The sequence below is a fragment of the Dendrobates tinctorius genome, unplaced genomic scaffold (assembly GCF_039654945.1).
Source record: "Dendrobates tinctorius isolate UK_male_01 unplaced genomic scaffold, ASM3965494v1 ptg000086l, whole genome shotgun sequence".
NCBI lineage: Eukaryota > Metazoa > Chordata > Amphibia > Anura > Dendrobatidae > Dendrobates > Dendrobates tinctorius.
In genome coordinates, this window is record NW_027361754.1 from 25,376,163 (window position 1) to 25,400,492 (window position 24,330).

Below are 24,330 nucleotides of genomic sequence, written 5' to 3' on the forward strand. Positions count from 1 at the left end.
AATGAACACTCATGAAAGGTTATTTTTAAAGCAGGTCTAGACTTTTAGTAATTAGCACTAGATATGACTGTGATATTTTGCCGAGTGACTGCACTGTATTTTCTTACACCTGTTCAACCGTACGGTAAAATCTATAGACACGTTACACAGAGAGTTGTCCATCAAGAGTCTGGTGCTTGGATGTGCATCTGCAAGCATGTATGCTGACTAGAGAAGAGTGATTACATTTGAGAGGAGTTGACTTTTACTTGAATATTTAAAAAACCTGCATTCACCAAAATATAAATTTCCTGTAATTTGCTTCTACATGGATTCAGCATGGCTGTCATGTTGGAGAACTGTAAAGGGTTAAAAAAAGGTTTAAAATAAAAAAGTACTTATACTCACCTTACTGCTCACCTCACCATCACCCTCCAGTCCTTGTTGCACGTTCTTATCACCACCACTCATGCTAAATTCCTCTTTACCTCTGGCCTACATTTCTGGCTGTGATGAGGTCTGGAATGTTACTGTGAATGCACATTCAATGTCACAAAGCATGCCATTGTAAAAGTGGAGAAGATGACTGAACACCCTCTCTGAAGACCCATGTCATTATATCTGATGTGAGCTGTGTTTCTCCTCATATAGTCTGGGGTGATAGGGTTGACTGTAGGGCCAGCCCATAGTAGGAGAGGAGTAATGGACACTAGTGATTACTTTCTGTTTTCACAGTTAGTCTTGGTTGAGCTAGAGAGAAGAAAGGACACCCTCAGTTAGTTCAGGTCATTATCAGGTGTGTGCAAAGAGCAGACCTATAAGGGGTACTTCACACATAGCGAGATCGTTAGCGAGATCGCTGAAACGTCACAGGTTTTGAGATACAACAGCGACCTCGCCAGCGATCTCGCTACTTGTGACACGTAGCAGCGACCGACCCCCGCTGCGATATCGCTGATCGTGCTCGAATGTCCTAGGCCATTTTTTGATCGTTGGTGTCCCGCTGGCCAGCGTGCATCGCTGTGTTTGACGCTATAACAACGACGAACGACCTCGTTGACGACTCAGAACTCAGGGACGCAGGCGTGATTTTGCTTTGTCTTTTCAATGCCCCCTCAGCTCCGATTGGTGGTCTGAAATTAGGATCTTTGTAGCGTTTCCTTTTATAGGTCAGCTATCAATTATATGCAATCATAACATTCAACATGTACAGTTATAATAATTGCGTGTCCCCATGTCAGTGACTGTGGATCCACGAATAAATGGCTCACTAGCGACTGAGACAGGGACGCTGAAGCAAACCGCGTAGTGATAGCGAAGTAGTGGCCACCAATCGGAGCAGAGGGGCGTCGAAAAGGCAACGCTGAATCATGCCTATTGAGGTCTGAGTCGTCAGAATAGCTGCTGTGTGACAAGGTCCCATCAACCGCCGAGGTTGTTATATGGATCGCCATATCGTTGCTGCGTTGTTGAGTAGATCTGCCTGTTTGACAGCTTACTAGTGACCATGTAGCGACGTACCAGCGATCCTTACCAGGTTATATCATTGTTGGGATCGCTGGAGCGTCGCTATGTGTAACGATACCCTAAGGTAGCATGCATCTAACAAGCAAATAACAGTGTCAACAATCTTTCCTTATAATGGGCAAGTTGGGACCTGCTGAAAGTGGATCTTAAGCCACTCTACCAGCCTAACCTGGACTTCTTTGTGCATAAATATAGGATGAGCCAGGCTGGAATATTTCCATTAGGTGTTGTCTGAGAAAGCTCTCTTACACAGTTCACAAAGTGCAGTTTGGGTGTAGTGGGCACAACGCAACACTTTGACCCATGTGGCCCTGTACTGGGAAGATGGATGCACTCAGCGTAGCCTGTTATTCATTTAGAACATGTTAACCTTTGTCATACTGCACAAATGAAAAACTTAAGCATTGTTCCTGCTTCCCATTGCACATACGTTCCAGACCTAGTAATCAAGACTTATTTTCATAAACCGGTCTTTCTTCATCATCGCAGAGTTAAAGGGTCCCAGTGTCTTACAAATCGTCTGCAGAACATAGTCTGAAGGTGTCGGAAGCAGAAACCACAATATGTACACACACACACAGGGACCCATGTATAGGGTGTTTAGGGTCTCCGAATTACACCTCGGCCAGGGAGCACCTTAATACCATCACATCGCAATCTTACGTGAGTTTGCGCAGAATCATCCCAGTACTCTTCAGAGCTGGAAGACCTGGAACAAGGTTTGCGATAAGAAAATGTGACAATGACTGATGGCTGATGGTGAGTGGTTAAGGGCCAGAGAGGTGAGCAATAAGGTGAATGTAGGTTTTATCATTTCAACATTTTCCATTTATTATGTTCTGGAGTCTGAACAGATACAATATGTGGAGAAGAACTTTTCTGCAAAACAAATTTCCCTGGAAAATCTAAACGAACAGGCAAAATCAAATTTTGCCTGATCCGCTCATCTCAAATGCTGACACATCCTCAGTTTATAAAAACATTTGGAAACCAAATTGTGATTTACTGCACACACACACTGATCAACAAACATTTAAACCACTGACAGGTAAAGTGAACAACATTGACTGTTTTTTAACAATGTCTTCTTGTTTTTTTAAAGAATAACAACATCCAAGTGTTTACACACACAAATAAACCGATGAGAATGTTCATTGTTAGAGATTAACATAACATACAGGACTAAATAATACATTGAAAAATATCCAAACAACCAGGAAAATACACCAAAGTCAGGGCTTAATTATTTTCTCAGGATAGCCTAGCCATCTGTAAGTGGATGGGATATATCAGGCAGCAACTGAGCAATCATTGATTGAAGTTAATGCATTAGAAGAAGGAATAATGGACAAGCACGAAGATCTGATGGATGAGAGTTTTTTGTTGGGTAGACAACTGGGCCAGAGCATCTTTAAAATGGCAGGTTTTGTGAGTTAGTCTTGGTAGACTGCATATCTGTTGAAATGCTCCTGTAATGCAATATTCAGTGTCTACCAAAAATTGTCCAAAGAAAGACAGCCGGTGAACCGGTGAAATCGTCATTGCTATCGAAGGCGGATTGGTGCTTTGGAGGAGCCACTCATAGCCAGTGTGGCCCATTCCCAATGAATAGCTACTGTTATAAAAATTGCTAACAAAGTTACTGCCAAGTATGATTGAAAAGTGTCATAGAATATAAAACATAGAGTACCACAACTTACTGCGCAGCCACAGACTGGTAAGAGTACGCACATTGACCCTTGTTTAACACCGTACACACCTGTGATTTGTGATGCTAATCACTTCTCACGGCTAAGCCATGAGTCAGAATGGTCAAGGAGTCCAAGGTCAGAAGCCAGGAGGGTACGTCATAAGCAGAATGAAGAGAGAAAAGCGTAGTCAGGTTTACGTTCTGAGGTCAGTGTACCAGGAGGATAATGGATCAGAGCTGAAGAGGTTAAACAAATGGATGGTCAGAATGAAGTCCATGTTTGGGCAACAGATCAAGCATAGAGAACTCAAGGCACAGTGTGACACCCCAGAGTCCGGTTGTCACAGTGACATTGCCTCCCTTTAAGAGGTGAAGTCATGCTTGGAGGCAGAAAGGGGACCCCCATGCCAGGTAACATAGATTAAATCACACTTCCTGTTGCAGGTCAGAAAAGGGAGCTGTCTTATAAATTCTGGCCAGCAGAGGGGGTTGATGAGTCAGCTAGAAGTGAGCTGAGGGAGTTGTCATGGAAACGAGAGCAGCTGTGAGCAGAGAGAAAATGACAAGACTGTTAAACGTGAGGTAAAAAGATCTTTCTGGAAGATCCAGTCAGTTAGAGATGGAGAGCTCATCTGACAGGAGGGGAAGGACAATAGCAGAGAGAAGAGGCTCTGGGGAAGCTGAGAACTGCCTATTGCAGACCCCAGAGTGAAGCGCTAATAGAGAGAGAGGACGCCAGAGTCCTAGTCTGACAGGAGCTGTATGCCCTGATAGCCGAATCTGAACGTACAGGGGATTATAAATTCCTGTGCGACATTGAACACCTGAGGGCACGGCAGCAGATAAGGAGCCCGGGGCTGGGGGTGAAAAGGACGGTACCCGTGGAATAGGCTCACGCTAACAGCCATACAGGTTAGTGAAATCATTACGCAATTGAGGGTCACAGCTTAGTTATAAACAGCAGAGACCCACACACAAAGTGCAGAAGGAAGGTCCTAAACCCCCACCTGGCAAGGTGGATCCACTGAATGCCTCCAGGCGAGCCGGACTCAAGCCATCACCTGTATGTGGTACTCCGGATTGCAATCAATTGCCAGTAAAAGGTAAAGAAACTGCACCTCTCTGTGTCCTCCTCTCATTTCTCTGCACCCCAATGTTCACAGCCATCTTAACTATTAACCAAACATCTTTGCCCTGGGACTATTGCTCTACCTGTGGAGAGCTATTTTCACCTCAGCTGTGCCACATCAACAGTCTCAGGGGAACAACACTGCAGCGCTGGTCACCTCTGACCAGAATACCACAGGTGGCGTCACGTATTTAATCATCTATAAACTTTATCTTCAGGTTTACGACATCTAACAACATCACAAACAATTTTCCCCTCTATTTTATTATTTAATGGACGCCCCAGGGCCACGGACCGGGTCACCGCCACCGTGACACCGTCCCCCATTGAAGTCAACGGGCCCGGTACCAAGTACCCCAAGGCCCTGCGTCGCGCTTACGCACTCGGGGCACTCCAACAGGAAAGCACAGCACAACTACATAAATAGTAAGAAGCTAAAAAATGATAGTGTTGGCCCCCTTAAAAATAGTGTGGGTGAAATGGTGGTTGAGGAAAAAGCCAATATGCTAAATGACTTTTTTTAAACAGTATTTACACAAGAAAATCCCATGACGGATAACATGATCAGGGATAAAAATTCTCCATTAAATGTCACCTGCTTAACCCAGCAGGAAGTATGGCGGCGTCTAAAAATCACTAAAATTGGCAAATCCCCGGGCCCGGATGGGATACACCCCCGAGTACTGCAGGAATTAAGCACAGTTATAGATAGACCATTATTTTTAATCTTTAAAGATTCCATAATAACAGGGTCTGTACCACAGGACTGGCGTATAGCAAATGTGGTGCCAATATTCAAAAAGGGGACAAAAACTGAACTTGGTAATTATAGGCCAGTAAGTTTAGCCTCAACTGTGGGTAAAATCCTGGAGGGTTTTCTAAGAGATACTATACTGGAGTATCTGGAGAAAAATAACCTCATGACCCAATATCAACATGGGTTTACAAGGGACCGTTCCTGTCAGACGAATCTGATAAGCTTTTATGAAGAGGTAAGTTCAGGACTGGACCAAGGGAATGTAGTGGACGTGGTGTACATGGACTTTTCAAAAGCTTTTGATATTGTGCCACACAAAAGGTTGATACATAAAATGAGAACAATGGGGATAGGGGAAAATATATGTAGGTGGGTTAAGAGCTGGCTCAGGGATAGGAAACAAAGGGTGGTTATTGATGGAGCACACTCGGACTGGGTCACGGTTAGCAGTGGGGTACCACAGGGGTCAGTTTTGGGCCCGCTTCTTTTTAACATATTTATTAATGATCTTGTAGGGGGCATAGAGAGTAGAATTTCAATATGTGCAGATGACACTAAACTCTGCAGAGTAATCAATAAAGGGGAGGACAATTTTATATTACAGGAGGATATGTGTAAACAAGAAGCTTGGGCTGATAAATGGCAAATGAGCTTTAATGGGGATAAATGTAAGGTCATGCACTTGGGTAGAACGAACAAGATGTATAATTATGTGCTTAATTGTAAAACACTGGGCAAAACTGTCACTGAAAAAGATCTGGGTGTATGGGTGGACGACAAACTCACATTTAGTAGCCAGTGTCAGGCAGCTGCTGCAAAGGCAAATAAAATAACGGGATGCATTAAAAGAGGCATAGATGCTCATGAGGAGAACATAATTTTATCTCTATATAAGTCACTAGTGCGACCACACTTAGAATACTGTGTACAGTTCTGGTCTCCGGTGTATAAGAAAGACATAGCTGAACTGGAGCGGGTGCAGAGAAGAGCAACCAAGGTTATTAGGGAACTAGGGGGTCTGCAATACCAAGACAGGTTATTACACTTGGGGTTATTTAGTTTGGAGAATCGAAGGCTTAGGGGTGATCTTTTTACAATGTATAAATATATGCGGGGACAATACAAAGACCTTTCTAATGATCTTTTTACTCTTAGACCTGTGACGGGGACAAGGGGGCATCCTCTACGACTGGAGGAAAGAAGGTTTAAGCATACTCACAGACGCGGATTCTTTACTGTAAGAGCAGTGAGACTATGGAACTCTCTGCCATATGATGTTGTAATGAGTGATTCCCTACTAAAATTTAAGAAGGGACTGGATGCCTTTCTTGAAAAGTATAATATTACAGGGTATATACACTAGTTTCCTTAATGCTGCTTTGATCCAGGGAGCTAGTCTGATTGCCATATGTGGAGTCGGGAAGGAATTTTTTTCCCCAAAGTGAAGCTTACTGTTTGCCACATGGGTTTTTTTTGCCTTCCTCTGGATCAACATGTTAGGGCAAGTTAGGATAGGATATGGGTTGAACTAGATGGACTTAAAGTCTTACTTCAAGCTTAATAACTATGTTGCTATGTTACAAACTTCACAAGATGAATGTACATCTGGCAGTGTCCAGGGAAACAGCTCAGTTAAGAAGCATGGCCAATAATTAGAATAATGAAAACATGAGACAGCCGATGCCTCACAGTCTCAGATTGGATAGTCGAGCTGTCAATCAACACACTGACAGCTCAGTACACCCCTGTACCAGATTGGATGGCCAAGCTGTCAATCAAAGTACTGACAGCTTCAGCACACCCATATACCAGATTGGACGGCCGAGATGTCATTAACTGCATCCCAGACACACTGAGGGGTGGAACCGTGACAGTACCCCTTTTTTAGAGGGGGCCACTGGACCCCCAGGCTTCCCAGGAAATTTTAGATGGAAGGCCCTAACTAACTGATTGGCCTTCACATCTCTACAAGGGACCCAGGATCTCTCCTCTGGTCCGTATCCCCTCTAGTGAATGAGGTGCTGGAGGGAATTACGGACCCTCCAAGAATCCAGAACCTTCTGAAAATCATACTACAGGCCGCTGTCCACTGAAAGCGGAGGAGGCGGGGATGTGGGAGACAATGCAGAAGGGACATACTCCTTTAATAGGGATTTGTGGAATACATTAAGGATGCGAAGGGATGGAGGAAGCATTAATCTAAATGCCACAGAATTGACCACCTCCAAGATCTCATATGGACCAATGAAATTTGGACCCAACTTCATTGACGGCAATTTAAGTTTAAAATTTCTAGAAGACAACCAAACCTTATCCCCAATGTTACAAACAGGACCCACTGAACGTCTTCTATCTGCCTTTCATTTTTCACAAATCTGGGCAGTCCCAATATTCTTTTGAACCTCTCTCCAGACATCCCCAAACCTATACATGGTGACATCCACCTCAGGGCATTCAGAACTGGTCCTAGAAAATTCACCAAAATGGGGATGAAAACCATAATTACAGAAGAACGGAGAGGTCCTGGTAGTTTAATTTACACAACTGTTGAAAGAAAACTCAGCAAGAAGTAAAAATGAAGACCAGTCCTCCTGTCGAGCTGCCACAAAGCACCTTAAAATTTGTCACCAAAGACTGATTTGTCCTCTTAGTGTGACCATTGGTTTCAGGGTGATAAGCAGATGAAAAAGACAAGTCAGTCCCTAGTTTACTGCAAAGAGCACTCCAAAATTTAGAGACAAATTGTACTCCCCAATCAGATAAAATGTTCAAAGGGATCCCATGTAACCTTACAATATGAGAAATAAACAACCTGGATAGTGTCTCTGCATTAGGTAATCCTGACAAAGGAAAAAAATGAGCTTTTTTGCTGAATCGATCAACTACCACCCAGTCTTCCCATCAGACAGGCAAATCTGTAATGAAATCCATGGACAAATGATTCCATGGTCTTTCAGGAATAGGCAATGGAGGCAATTCCCCAGCCGGATGGCTATAACTGACTTTGGCGTGTGCGCAGACTTCACAAGCAGATACAAAATCTTTAATACCATAATGCATGGATGGCTTCCAAAAAAGTCTTGCAACGGCTTTCCTTGTGGCAGTAACCCCAGCATGACCACTTAAATCGGAATCATGAAATTCCTGTAACAACCACAATCTTAGGTACACAGGCACAAATAATTTAGACCCTGTGGAAGTGGAAGGAGCCAACGACTGGACTTTACAAATCTCCTCTTCCAATTCCTAGTTTACCAAAGACACCACCATACCCTGAGGAATAATGGAGGACAGAGGTTCTGGAGGAGAAATAGGATCTAGACTACAAGATAAAGCATTAGCTTTCACATTTTTAGACCCTGGCCTGAAAGTAATATAAAAATTAAACCAAGAGAAAAACAAGAGCCATCTGGCCTCTCTAGAAGTTAACCTTTTAGCCGATTCAACATAAGCTAAACTCTTGTGATCTGTGATAACTGATACTGGATGAACCGCCCCCTCCAAAAAATGCCTCCATTCATCAAAGGCCAATTTGACAGCAAGTAACTCTCGATTTCCAACATCATAATTTCTCTCCGCCGGTGAAAATTTTTTAGAAAGAAAAGTATATGGACGCAGATTAGTCAGAGTTTAGGGCCCCTGTGATAAGACTGCCCCCACTCCGATCTTTAAAGCATCCACCTCCACAAAAGACGGTTCTTGGAAATCAGGTTGGATCAGAATGGGTACGGACATAAAACACTCTTTTAATCTTTCAAAAGCCCTGATAGCACCTGGCGACCAAACCTTGAGATTTGCCCCCTTAAGTGTAAAGTCAGTAAGTGTAAGTGGCTTAGAAATCTGTGAAATCCCCTTGATAAATTTTCTATACTAGTTGGCGAATCCCAGAAAACGCTGCAAAGCCTTAAGATCACGAGGTTGAACCCAATCAATTATGGCCTGCACCTTCCCAGGGTCCATCTCAAACCCTTCTGCTGACAATATTAACCCCAAGAAAGAGATTTCCTGAACAGAAAAACACATTTCTCTGGTAGCAACAGAGAGCTCTCCTTCAGTCTCTGTACCACAACACGGACATGTTCCTGGTGAGTGTCCAAGTCTGGCGAGAAAATTAGAATGTCATTGAGGTAAATCACAACATATCTTCCAATGCAATCAGAGAAAATATCATTCATAAAATTTTGAAACACAGCAGGTGCATTAGATAATCCAAAAGGCATGACAAGGTTTTCAAACAGACCCTCAAACATTAAAAATGCTGTTTTCCACTCATCACCCTTCCGGATGCAGTGCACAGGCACTAGACCTCTCTGACCTTTCCCAGCGCCTGCACACTGCAGTACTCTGCTCTGTCCTCAACAGGGCAGAGCAGTGCACCTGGGCAGGAGCCACGATGGGAAGCAAAGAAGACGTCACCGTTAGAAGATGGGAGGCGTCGGACCGGACCGCGACACCCATCGGACCAAAACCGGACCTGGACCACCCCTGGGTGAGTATAATATAACACATTTTTCTTATCTTTCAGGTTACATCGACAGCTTATCTACAGCATTACAGAATGCTGTAAATAAGCCCCTGATGGCGGTGCCGGCAGCTGATACTCGAAAAAATAAGTGACAGATTCCCTTTAATAGAGAATCCAAGAAGTTGTTGTGCAAACCATGCCATATCAGGTCTATTTTACAATACAAAACATGGTGTTCATTCTTAGAATTGTCATTGGAGCTGATTTAAATAGAATTTGTCATCAGGTCATAAGTGGCCAGTTTGTAGACTAAGGCTATGTGCACACGGTGTGTATTCTGCTTTGGAATTTTCAGTGCAGAATTTACTAAATCCGCAGGTCAAATGACCTGCATATTTCCTGCGGATTTAGTGAATTTTTTGTGCGGTTTTACTGCATGTTTTGTGCGGTTTTCCACCTGCGGATTTCTAGAATGGAGCAGGTGGAAAACTGCAGCAAAACCGCACAAAAGAAGTGACATGCTGCTTTTTTCATTCCGCACCAAATCTGAGTGGAAAAAAAACGCAGCATGTGCACTGTGGATTTTGTTTTACATAGGCTACAATGGTACTGTACACCACATGCAGTTCTGCTGCGTATACGCAGGGTCAAATCCTCTGCGTATCTGCAGCAGAATCCGCACCGTGTGCATATAGCCTTATTTTTTCCTGCTTCTCTTCTATGCATGCTGTTTTTTTTTTTTAATCCGCCATACAGTTCTAGAGATATAGGCCTTTTATTTAGTGCTAATTTATATGATCTTTACTCAGAGGGGCGTGACTCACAGGAAAATAATGCAGAGCAGTCTAAAGACACACCCCCATAAAGTATTTTTAGCCACACCCTCTTGATAAAAACTATATCAATTAGCTCTGAATTAAAACACCTATATCTCTGGAACTGTTTGGCGTATTGTTAAAAAACAAAAAACATAAAACTCAGTGGATCAGCAGGAAAAAATAAAAGCATACACGAGATACTTTTGATTTTGTGATGACTCCTCTTTAAATAGTTGAAAAGGGGCGGATGAAATGAAGTATGACCCTGGCATCAGGTTGCAGACAAAGGTTGTTTGTGGTATGTAACGAAGGAAATAAATACGTATGCATAGGTGCTGTATACACAAAACAACATGTTCAATACTAGTGTCAAAGGGATATTACCATATTTGCATGTTATCATATAGCTGGGCAAAGCACTCGCCTCTCTCCAGCAGACCTATAAACAATAAATCGTCAGGTGACACACATGAGCGCCCATTTTTCCATTATGGGGCATTTCAGAGCCCCTTTCTTGAGATCGATGTAAATCCCAATAATGGTGATTAAATATCAAATGTTATTTGGATAGATGATAATTTGTTAAGTTGAAAATAACTAGAGTTGAGCAAATTTTTCAAATTTCGGTTCCGATTATGATCGGTGGTGAATGTTGTTTTTTTCAATATTCGCCAAAAACAGCTGATGTCACTGGAGTCAATGGGAGTAGACATAACCGAATATGTTCAGAACCGATCATCAAATATAAATTTGTCGCGAATAGGGTACCAATTTGTCAAATTCAGATTCGGCGACAGATTCCGAACATATCTGCTCAACTCTAACAATAACCCTTTGAATGCTGATTTTGCTGACTATTGCATATGTCAGTGACCCCGTATCATTATCTCTCTTTTACTCATAGCAGAATGTCAAAATTGAGTATTGTTTTTATCATGTAAAAATTCCATCATCAGCCTTAAATGCAATGCAGGAGAGTACAAAGTGGGCCATTGACTTACTCTCCAGGTAACTTTAAAGAAACATTTCCGAGCTAATGATTTTCTGATTTCCAGGGGAGCTGTTCTCCTGACAGCCATACATGCTATTATTGAGTATTAGAAGTATTCAGAGCTCTGCACAAATTCACATGATGAACCGGCAGCCATCATACTGTTCATTACAATCTAACTTTTCTTTAATGGAATATAGCTTTTTTGGTAAGTGTATTTGTATTCTGTTCATTAATAATTGAGGTGTTAGAGTTTCTGCATTTATAATATTTTTATGAGCATAATCTGAAATATAATACCAATGATTCAATGTTTTTGAGTTAAAGTGGTATTCCAGTTTATTGCCTGTCTATAATCCACTCCACAAGCAAAGATAAGGATTAGAGCAAAGTGTTGTTGCACACAAAGGTTGCAGTTTAAAGGGGTTTCTTGGCCTTGGAGTACAGTGCATGTGCTGTTAAAATTCTCTGGTGCTGGCGCTGGGAGCATGTGACATCAAGAGCGCGATTTGTATACTATCTGCCACATTCCGACTAGATATAGTGTCTAGCCTCCCTAAATTCAATCGTATGGAGTGAGGCCACGCATGCCTAGTCGGCACGTGACCGCTTATATGCAAAACACATACTTGCAGTCATGCGCTAGCCAACTCCTGGTGCCGGCACCGGAGAACCCGGACAGCTTGCACACGATGTGAGGATTCACAAGTCTGCAGTCGCATAAAGGGACTGCAGACTTGTACCCTGAGGTTGCATAACCCATTTAAAGCTAGTTTCGGATCTACTTGCAACTTTGCATCTACAACAAGACCCTAACTTGAAATATCATAGAAGTAGTAGACCCTGAGAACTTGACATCTTTTTCTGCTTGACATCCAGTTCGTATTTCATTGGAAATTTTCTACAAATGTCCTTTTAATGACCATGCTGTCTTCATGGCCATAATCTGTCCATTGTCTGCCCATTCAAGTCCCAATTCTCATCCCTTTGAGGCTCTGGAACATATTAAACCCACAGCATCATTCATTGAGTTTCCAGAGAGTTTGATTAGGGCCCAAGAGATTTGCCAATTTTTCCAAGCGTTCCATAGGTTTCAGTCACGTAGGCACTGTTTCTAGTCACCTGGCAGCTCAAAAATGTCTACGACCAACAGGCTTGGCACAAGCTACTCCATTATCCAGAGCTCAGGGGTTGCCGTGGTCTTCACTCTTTAATTCATATACAGTCATCTGCACTTACACTTGGGTCCCTAGTCAAGGGCCACAGAGTAAGCTTCTGTTCAGTGGTGCAAATTTGCAAGTAGGATAGTCAGATAGTCAGGAGAGATCCAGGAGGTCACATCAGGCACAAAATCATGAAGCTAGTGTATAGTCAAAAGTCAAACCAAGGAACGGATCACCGAATAGGAAAATTACAACAATTAGGAACACAGTACAGCAGTATATACCAGGATAGCAGATCTATTGATTGGCATTGGGAACTGGCTCACAGAGATTTATAAAGAACAGCTGACAGCAGACAGAAACCAAACTAACAAGATTAACCCTGCATTAGCTAGAGCCACAAGTCTCAGGAATAAAATAGGATTGATGATAACAAGCATCACCCTCAACAATGGCGTGGTGCTGCCTAGCGGCAAATGCAAAAATTGGCCTGGATGATACAGTTTTCCCTTTCGATGGAAGCCTCCAGAATGTTCTGGAAAAATTTGCAAGCATGCCCTACAGCAGCCCTAAGAATTGCGCATATATCCTGTAGTATAGGAGCTAAATGTTTAACCGACCGTTCACAATAAAATACTGTTTGAGCTTGACTTTTCATTTCCACATAGAAAAAAAATCACATTCTGTGCCCTGTTATATATATTTTTTTGAGAGGCCGATATGTCAGACTGAATTTGGTGCAAAAATGAAAAATGTTAGCAGCTGCATTAATCTAATTTAAATATAAATTTGCACATATTAGTGTGCGAGGCGAAAACATAAAGACTATGTATTTATTGCTGGTGTAGTCAGAGATTTCAATATGTTTTTCATTTATTTTAACCAATATGATTTATACAGCCAGCTTGCGACTTTCAAATCTTTTGATGTGGAAGCAGATTGCGCCTATGTTTATACTGTCACATTCTGGGTGACAAGTCTCGAGTGAGCAGAACACATGTGCCCAGAAGGACTTAATGTGACATAGCAATTGGCTCTGCAGATTAAAGGGCGGCGCTTCCTCCGGAGACAGTGCCTGCATTGCAAACATACAATCAATATTTCATCAAACACATTTTCACAGAGACTTTGATGGGAAGTTAAGAGATGAATTGTCTGGTTTCTGAAATGAAAAAAAGAGAAAATATTCCCAGTATATATGTATCGGGTCTAGTTGCATAAACTCCACCCTGTCTACTATCAGATATTGCATTTGTTCACGTAAACATGGTTTAAATCAGATTAGTGTGATGATGTGTCATCTTCATGATTCTTCAAAAGTAGGTTTGTGAATTGATCCTGTAATGTCTGTACATTGTGATAACCACCGATCATCAGAAGTGCAGCACATGCATTCTTGCTTATTAATCACAGACTTTGAGATTCAAAGATTTCAGATGTTCGAACGCATATCAGAGGATGCAAAAAGATGAACTTGGTCTTTAAGTCAACACCAGAAAAGTGTAAAGTAGCATCTACAGCTGGTACAATACCTAACAGGAACAATCTATAAGTTCTGTGGTTACACTAAAATAATGAAGCACAGAGATTTGTGACTACACTTTAATTTTGAGACACAGAGCTTGGTGGTTATACTTCAATAATGAGGTTTTGAGTTTGGTGGTTACACTACAGTTTTGAGACACAGAGCTTGATGGTTACATTTAAATGTTAAGGCAGAGAGCTTGGTATTTACACTTCAATATTGAAGCATATAGATTTTTGGCTACACTTTAAATTTGAGGCACAGAGCTTGGTGGTTACACTTCAATAATAAAGAAAAGAGCGTGGAGGTTACCCTTTATTAATGGGGCAAAGACCTTGGTGGTTAAATTTCATTATTGAGGCAAAGAGCTTGTTTTTTACACTACAATCTTGAGACACAGAGCTTGGAGGTTACACTACTGAGGCACAGAGCATGATGGTTACACTTCAACATTGAGGCACAGAGCTTGACGGTTATACTTTAATATTGGGGCACAAAACTTGGTGGTTACATTTGAATATTAAGGGACAAAGACTTGTGGTTACACTTTAATTTAGAGGCACAGAGCTTGGTGGGTACACTTCAATAGTGAGGTACAGAGTTAGCTTGGTGGTTACACTTTAATGATGAGACATAGAGCTGGGTGGTTACATCTCAATATTAAGGCACAGAGCTTAGTGGTAAAGCTTTTATTTTGGGGCAAAAAGCTTGGTTGTTACACATCAAGGTTGAAGCACATAGTTTAGTAGTTATACGTTTATTTTTAGGCACAGAGCTAGGTGGTTACACATCAATATGGATGGACAGAGCTACTTGACTTGCTGCAAAAAGCAAAAGGCTTGGTGGTTGCAGAATACCATAAACAACCTCATATTAATAGTAATAATTAAAATTCACCAGTAACAAACTAAACCAAGTTACTCTGAGGTTTCAGACTTTATTACGGCACACCTTGCACTTGAATCTTGCAACCTGTACACATTAATTTTGACAATGTTTATGTTGTGTGACCATTGCAACCAATCATCAGTGTCATGTGACAGCTGCATCCAATCAGCACAAGTGATATATGCTGTAGCAGAAAGATGCATTGTCGACATCCAATGAACAGCACTGGTTTGGGAGGGGAAGTATAATGTTTTTTATGTTTGTTTTGCTGCTAATAGTGGACATCTTTAATTGTTACTGAGTGATTTCCTGGCTCGTAATGCTAGCAAGGCCACGTTTAGGCACTATGCCCATGGTGCCATGGTATCTATGTAACAGGTTATAACTCCCATGGTGCTATGGTACCCTTGTAGCAGGTTATAACACCCATGGTGCCATGGTACACTTGAAGCAGGTTATAACAGCTGAAATAGTTGGAACACAACATTACTCGACTTGAACTTCCCAGGTGTAAAAAAGGAAAAGGAGGGTGGCCCTCAGCAGCACCAGGAATTTGGAGGCAAGTGTTCAACAAAAGCAATGTACTCTGTCTGTGAAAGGAGGCCAGGGCTCAGGTTCACCAGTGTCCTCAGCCATGAATATGGCCCTGGCCGACCTTTACACCTTCATCAGAATGGTGCACATTACCTTAGAAACCAAGTGTAGGTAAATTATTTTTAGTATGCTTTACTTATATAGCGCTATCCTATTCTGCAGTGCTTTACAGATATTATCATCGCTGTCCCCAATGGTGCTCACAATCTACATTCCCTATCAGAATGTGTTTGGAGTGTGGGAGAAAACTGGAGGAAACCCACACAAATACGGGGAGAACATACAAACTCCTTGCAGACGTTGTCCTTGGTGTGATTTGAAGCTAGGACCCCAACGCTGCAAGGCTGCAGTGCTAACCACTAAATGTAAATGTAGCGCTAGTGTAAAGCGACCACTAGAGTTGAGCGAAACGGGTCAAAAAATTTCAAAAGTCGCCTCGAGCTCGGTGACTTTAGCGCCAAAGTCGCGTTTCAAAAGTTTGTTTTCCGCCCTTTTTCAGCCAATCAGGATCCACGGACACTGTGGGCAACGTGATGACATAGGCAGGGGTCACCAGCATCTTTGAGAAGGGCATGCAAGTGATTGGCTTGCTTTGGGGGGGCGTCACAGGGGGTATAAAAGGGCGTGCACGCCGACCGCCATGTTACTCATGCTGATCTCAGAATAGGGAGAGCTGCTGCTGATGATGATGATGATTCTGTAGGGAGAGCATTAGGCAGGGAAGAAGACACCAAAAACTGCTTCTGCTGCTAGCGATTTTGCCTGTACAACACACCAGTCACTGTGTGTGCAGTGCAAGTGGAGGCTATATTTTGCTGGATCAGCTGTGCTGGTTGTTAGGCTGCCTTATAAGGCTTCCTGATAGCTGCATTGCTGTTTTCCCACTGCTCTGCAAACTGCTTTTTTAAAAGCAATCCAAATTTTTTTTTTTGTCTTGGTGAGGTACTGAGCGTGCATTTTTTCACACCATACAGCGGTGTACGCTCCTCACACAGTACCGTGTAACGGCTGTTATCATGGCCACAGTGAAGCTATTGGTGTGTGACTCTGTAAGGATAAGTTGAGGACATGTTCCGTTCTTACAGACCTCCACCTTCTAGTTTTGTCTGGTTTTCAAACAGTTAAGTATATTTGCTGTTTGATCACATTCAAAACTATAGAGAGACAGCGTGTGTCAGTCCGTATACTTAAAAAACACGGAGCTTGACAATTTTAAGGACACCGGACAGCGGTGTACGTGCACGCTCCTCTCTCAGTACCGTGTAATGGCTGTTATCACGGCCACAGTGAAGCTATCTGTGTGTGACTCTGTAAGGATAAGTCGAGGACCTGTTCCGTTCTTACAGAACTCCACCTTCTAGTTTTGTCTGGTTTTCAAACAGTTAAGTATATTTGCTGTTTGATCACATTCAAAACTATAGAGAGACAGCGTTTGTCAGTCCGTATACTTAAAAAACACGGAGCTTGACAATTTTACGGAAACCGGACAGCGGTGTAAGTGCACGCTCCTCTCCCAGTACCGTGTAACGGCTGTTATCATGGCCACAGTGAAGCTATCTGTGTGTGACTCTGTAAGGATAAGTCAAGGACATGTTCCGTTCTTACAGACCTCCACCTTCTAGTTTTGTCTGGTTTTCAAACAGTTAAGTATATTTGCTGTTTGATCACATTCAAAACTATAGAGAGACAGCGTGTGTCAGTCCGTATACTTAAAAAACACGGAGCTTGACAATTTTACGGACACCGGACAGCGGTGTACGTGCATGCTCCTCTCTCAGTACCGTGTAACGGCTGTTATCACAGCCACAGTGAAGCTATCTGTGTGTGACTCTGTAAGGATAAGTCAAGGACTTGTTCTGTTCTTACAGACCTACACTCTAGGGAGATTCCTATTCTGCCCAATTCTATATACACCTTGTAGTTTGTCATACACTAGCCAATTTCTGCCTGTGACATAGCGGTGTGATATTCACTGGGCCTCACACAATCCAACAGTGTCCACAAGTGTGTTCAGAAATTCTACATCTCCCCTGTCCTATAGTGACATTTTTCACACCTACGACATTGAGCCTGTGACATAGCGGTGTGATATTCACTGGGCCTCACACAACAGTGTCCACAAGTGTGTTCAGAAATTCTACATCTCCCCTGTCCTATAGTGACATTTTTCACACCTACGACATTGAGCCTGTGACATAGCGGTGTGATATTCACTGGGCCTCACACAATCCAACAGTGTCCACAAGTGTGTTCAGAAATTCTACATCTCCCCTGTCCTATAGTGACATTTTTCACACCTGCGACATTGAGACTGTGACATAGTGGTGCGATATTCACTGGGCCTCACACAATCCAACAGTGTCCACAAGTGTGTTCAGAAATTCTACATCTCCCCTGTCCTATATACACCTTGTACCTTGCTTTACATTACTATATAGTTTGTGGGATTTTGTGTACATTTTTACCAAAAATGAGGAAGGCTGGTGGAAGAGGCCGTGGAATTGGGCGGGGGTTGCCAGCTGGTAATGATGGTGTTGGTGGTGGATCTGATGGTAGTGGCAATAGGACCGAATCCAGGAGGTGTTGAGCCTGCATCATCGTCTGGCTCCACAAGGCCTCGAAGGCTTAGTTTTCTAGGAGTTGGCAAACCGCTTTTAAAGCCAGAGCTTCAGGAAAAAGTTTTGGCTTACATTGCTGACTCAGCCTCCAGCTCTATCGCCTCCTCTTCTGAAATTGTAAACAATAAAAGCACTGAGTTGTCATTGGAGGCTCATGTTCATGAACCACACCTTTCCTTGTGTCCTTCACCCCAACCAAGATTGAAGGATGACGCAGGTCATACAACTGATTACTCCATGGAGCTGTTTTCACATACCATGCCTGGGTTATCAAGGGAAATGGTGAATTACCCAGGCCAAGATGAATCTGACATGGAGTGCACTGATGGCAGCCACTGATAGATGATTCTGCTGGTACATTCACTCAGAGCACTACATTGTCCTCGCAGTGTAATGAGCCAGATTCTGACCCTGATGAGACTCAGGTGCCCCTTCCCGCATACTATACCACCATACACAGTGACACAGAGGAAGGTGCACATGACATTGAAGAGGAGGTGATGGATGACCCAGTTGTTGACCCAGATTGGCATCCATTGGGGGAAGAGGGTGCTGCTTCCAATAGCTCAGATGAGGAGGAGGAGCAACCACAGCAGACATCGACATCGCAACAGCTGTTATCTGGCAGGCCCGGAGCACTCCAAAGACAGGTTCCAAAAATCAAAAGAGTTGCTGGACAGCTTGTCCAGACAGTCAAAATAGCACAGCGTGCTAGGCCGCAAAATGTCTTCCAAAGTAGGAAGAGTGCAGTGTGGCACTTTTTTGAACAAAATCCTCATGATCAGGCCAAGGTTATCTGTAAGAAGTGCGCAAAGACCTTTAGCCGAGGGAAAAATCTGAAAAATTTGAATACCAGTTGCATGCTTAGACATTTAACAAGCATGCACTTGCAAGCGTGGACACAACACCAAACCTCAAGTACCACATGTGCAACTGATCACAATGAAGGTAGTCAGCAACGCTACATTGTTTCCCCCACTGTAAGCCCACCGGTTAGCACAGCAGCAAATGTTGAGGTGTCGTTGCAAGGCCACAGCAGTCAGGGAATCCCACTGTTATATCAACGAAAGACTGAATCTAGGCCATCAGAAAGAACACCAACTCCATCACCATCATCAACCCTCTCTCAGTCCGCCCTGTCCACCGCTAGTTCCACCATATGCAGCTCTCAAGTCCAGCTCACCCTCCCAGAGACTATGAGTAGGTCAAGAAAGTACTCAGTCTCTCATCCGCGTACACTGGGTTTGAACGCCCACATTGCCAAACTAATCTCGTTAGAGATGATGCCCTATCGGTTGGTGGAAAGCGCAGCTTTCTGTGAACTCATGGCCTATGCAGTACCACGCTATGATCTACCCAGTCGCCACTTCCTCTCTCGCAAAGCCATCCCAGCCCTCCACCATCATGTGAAAGACCGCATTGTCCATGCACTCAAGCAGTCAGTGAGTGGAAAGGTGCACCTCACAACAGATGCATGGTCCAGTCGGCTTGGCCAGGGCCGTTATGTGTCCATCACTGCGCACTGGGTTAATGTGGTGGATGCAGGGTCCACAGGGGACAGCGGTGGTGGGACAGTGCTGCCTAGCCCACGGTATAGGAAACAGTTGGCTGTAGGCGTTCGACCCTCCTCCTCCTCCTCTTCCAGAAGCGAAAGCTCGTCCACAGAGCGCAGTCGTACGAGCACTCCATCTGCAGCTGCCACTGTTGCACACGAGTTGTCCCCCTATCGTGCAGCTAGTGGAAAGCATAAGCAGGCTGTGTTGAAGATGATGCGTTTGGGCGCCAACAGACACACCGCGGAGGTACTGGCCGAGTACTTGAAGCGACAAACTGAGTCATGGCTGGGGAGTCTACATCTTGAGGCAGGCAAGGTAGTTAGTGATAACGGCCGTAATTTTGTGGCAGCCATAGCCCTTTCAAAACTCAGCCACATACCTTGCTTGGCTCACACCTTGAACCTGGTGGTGCAGTGCTTCCTCAAAAATTATCCGGAGTTAACAGCCCTGCTCCAGAAGGTGCGAAGACTGTGCGCGCACATCCGCCGGTCGCCTGTACACTCCATTCGTATGCAGAAGCTGCAGTGATTGCTCCACCTTCCCAACCACCGCCTCATTATCGACATTGCAACAAGGTGGAACTCCACCCTGCACATGGTTGAGCGGCTGTGCGAACAGAGGCAGGCCATAATGCATTTGTGGGAGGATACACGGCCAGGCACTTTGAGAGCAGACATGGAGTTGACAGGTGTGCAGTGGTCGAAGCTGAAAGACCTCTGTAAAGTCCTTCAGTGTTTTGAGGAATGCACATGGCTGGTAAGCGCAGACGACGCCATCCTAAGCATGAGCATCCCACTTATGCGTCTGCTCATGCAAACTTTGACGCACCTTAAGGAGCAGGCGTCTGCAGCCAATGTTGACGAGGAGGAAGAGGAGGAGGGAATCCTTGATGACATTCAGCCATTGTCTGCTCAGGGACCTCTCCTGGACGAGGTGGAGGAAGAAGAGGAGGAGGAGGATGATGATGGGGATGATTACTTAGGGGAGGAGGATGCATCTCGTGGGGCAAGTGAAAATGATGGCGTGGCAAGGTCTGGTACAGGGTTTGTGCGTGACTGGAGGGATGTGGATTTGCCAGAAAGTGCTCCTCCAACCAGCACTCTCAGTGCATCATTGACACCGGGAACATTGGCCCACATGTCAGATTATGCCTTGCAGATCCTAAAAAGGGACCCCCGCATTGCCAAAATGATGAACGATGACGACTACTGGTTGGCCAGCATCCTGGATCCACGCTATAAAGGCAAATGACAAAACATCATGCCACAGGAGAACCTTGACCTAATATTGGCTAATAAACAAGCAACTCTGGTAAACCGGTTGGTTGAGGCATTCCCAGCACACAGCAGCGGTGATGGTTCTCACACGAGCCGTACGGGCCGGGGGCAGCTTGGCAGAGGTGTTCGTGGTGCACACAGCAGAAGTGGCGTTGGACAGGGGTTTCATGACAATGTTGTGGACTGATTTTTCAAGTACCGCTCACACAACTGGTAATACTGCATCGATGGAAAGTGACAGGAGACAGCAGTTGTCAACTATGGTTACAAACTACTTTTCCTCCCATATCGATGTTCTCCCGCACAGGTCATTCCCCTTTGACTATTGGGCCGCTAAACTGGACACCTGGCCTGAATTAGCACAATATGCCTTACAGGAGCTCGCTTGCCCAGCTGCAAGTGTGCTATTTGAAAGAGTCTTCAGTGCAGCTGGATCAATCCTGACAGAAAAAAGGACCCGTCTGTCAACCCAAAATGTGGATGATCTAACCTTCATTAAAATGAACCATGCATGGGTTTCCAAGGATTTTGTCCCACCTTCCCTTGATGACACATAGGTTGCCAGAAAAATGGCTTGCTTTGGTCCTCCTCCTATTCCGTGAACATGACCTATTTCCCCTTTTGCAGCAGCTGAATGTCCCACTGGGTTGCCCCCCCCCATGGCCGGGGTCACCACCTAGCGCACAAAACCGTGCGAGTGCCGTTGCCCTGGACAGGTGGGTAGGCCGACTCTTGGGCGCAGGCACTGGCACAGGGTCCCTCATAGTGCAATCAAGTGTCTCTGACGGTGGTGGTGCACACCCGCCGTCAGACACACCGCCGTACTATGAGGGGCCCAGTGCCAGTACCGACGCCCACGAGTGTGCTCCCCTTGCTTGGGCAGGTCCCCAGCATTTGCAATGTTTACCTCTCCCTGCTCCTCCGCTGTGTAGTCTGGGCTGTTAAATCCTTCACTGGGAGTGCCACTGCAAATTGATTGAACTGAAAGATGATGGTTAAGATGTAGCTATGCCCTGTCCTGCTGGCCGGGCTCTAGCTCCAGATGATCAATGGCTTCCATTTCTTATGGACGTCGACTCACAATGACATGCAGTGGTGGTTTATCATCAGCTTTCACAGTTTTCCTACTCACAAACGTGTGACATTCCGGCACACATTTCAAAATGTGCCCTTTCATGCCAATCAAATAGAATCGCCTACGGCCTGTGGCTTCTGTCTTTTGCACTCCAAAGTTACGTGACAGATCATGATAGCCAGTGAGCACCATGTTTACATCGCTCCCTGTGATAAAAATTTGATTGAGATGAGTAACAGTGATGGAATCAACGGAAGTGCGATACAGCAAGACTTTATTCACAAAAAAATGTTTTCACTGTCTCAACACACAAATTAATTGAGGGTCAGCATCACCTATGAGAATTGTGACGGAAGTTTTTCCCGTGAATAGTAATTCCTAGATTTCTGCAATCACTAGCCTTTATGTCAGTAATTGTATGCATCTCATTTCCTATTGCGGAGAGGCTGGACTGTATTACTGAGACAGAAATATATATGAAGATTTAAAAATAACACCAAAAGTATATAGTTGTGTACGCCTCAAATGCATTTCCTTTTTTCCACTTTTTAGATTGCTGTGTAATCCATACTGAAAACACGGAGATTTTACATGTTCAAACTATGCTATATATACCTGCTATCCAGTGATAAAGTACCCTTTCTCAACTTTGTACAATCTGGTCAAATCCATACTGGGCCTGAGAACATCTGAGTCTGCCTCCTGATCTATAGACATATATTTTTAATGTGTAAACTAGGCTACATATATACGTGTTATCCGGTGAAACTGTACCCTTTATCAACTTTCTACAATGTTGTTGAATCCATACTGGGCCTGAGAACGGCTGCCGAGCTGTTAAGCAAGCTACAGCACCTGTGGTTTGGACACGTAATTTTTTCCGGAATGACGGTTAGGCCTAACTCCGGAATTGCGGTTGACCTGAACTTACTGGGAAATCATCGTTCGCGGGGAATAATCTGAATCCCAGATCCCCATTACTAACGGAGTTCAGCAGGTTATCTGCACCTGTAAGCGACAAAAGCTGGTCCTTTCAGTGTAGCGTGCATGCAGCCCTGGACATGTACGGGAATGCTAGACCTGTTATTGCTTGATCTCACGTGCCAGAGCCTCGCTTATCCCTCTAGTAAGCTTGACGCATACTGCGGGGGCATGCCGGAGTCTCGGTTGTTAACGGAATAAAGCTGAGAAATCGCTAGCACAACTACAAACACACATACCACACCACACACAGAATCGACAAAGCTTTCAACATGTGCATCTTTTCTTTAGGTGGCATGGTTGTGGTTTCCCGGGTGGAGTCCAATTAAGCCACAGGCTCCACTCCTGGTGATGCCCTTTTGGACATTCCTTTAGGGTTCAGCTTTGCAATCATACTGCCCCCGGAAACCAAAAACTTTGCCTTCATGGACGCTGTTTGGAGGTTCGTGGTAATAACGACGCCCGATCAGCAGTCGGCATATGGGTCGCCCTCCCAGGGCTGTGGGGTACTCGGTACCGCACCGGTGTCAGTGGGATGTGTCACAGCAGCGGTGACCCGGACGGTGGCCCTGGGCACCCATGTAAATGGCGTGGTATAATGGTAAAGAGTTTATATAGATAGTTTGACGCCACCTGTGGTGTTCGGCAACATAGATGTTAGGCCGACACTGCATGCAGATCCTCTGGGACTGAAGGTATTGTGCAGCAAAGATGGTGAAGCTCCCCACAGGTGGAGCTGGAGTCCCAGGGAAGTGTAGATGTAGTGATGGGGGAAAGGCACAGGCGGTGTAGGTGCTGGTACCCAGATGTAGCGGTGCTGGAATAACTGTAGGACACCAGAGCGTGCAGTTCCAAAGCTTTACTCACAGTCTGCAGGTTACACAGATGCCTGCCTCAGTGCTGCGTCCTCAGGGTCAGGGCCTCAGCCAACCGCCGGGACCAAAATGGAAAGCTCCCTTCCAACACTCCGCCAACATGTACCTTCTTGAACGTCTCCTTTCTAGCGCTTGTGGGGGAAGCACTCACAGGACCGTGGTTCACTGAAGCGCCTCCTGTCTAACAGATGTTCCTCAGACTTTACTTGTATGGCAGACAGCTGTAGCCTTTTCCTTCTGGCTCCCACACGTCGATGCTGGGGTCTCCGAGCCTTAGTTGGGTACAGAGCATTTATAGCTGCTACTTCCCCCGGTTTCTGCTGCAGGAACGTCAGTGTCCCTACAAACTCGGAGACCGGAATCGGGACCATGCGCTCCAGCTAGGAGTGAGCCTTAACTCTGCTCATCCTCCAGCTCCCCTT

The 24,330-nt window shown here is 44.5% G+C and overlaps 1 protein-coding gene across 1 annotated transcript in view; it reads right to left on the reverse strand.

The window, feature by feature from the left end:
• Window positions 1–221: 221 nt before the first annotated feature.
• LOC141098032 (uncharacterized) overlaps window positions 222–24,330 on the reverse strand; it is a 75,771-nt gene continuing 51,662 nt past the window's right edge. Inside the window, exons 4-6 of the mRNA XM_073585628.1 lie at window positions 8,338–8,446; window positions 8,086–8,226; window positions 222–338 (exon numbers count right to left, since the gene is read on the reverse strand). Coding sequence (XP_073441729.1) covers window positions 222–338; window positions 8,086–8,226; window positions 8,338–8,446 — 367 coding nt within the window. The remainder of the gene's footprint in view (window positions 339–8,085; window positions 8,227–8,337; window positions 8,447–24,330) is intronic.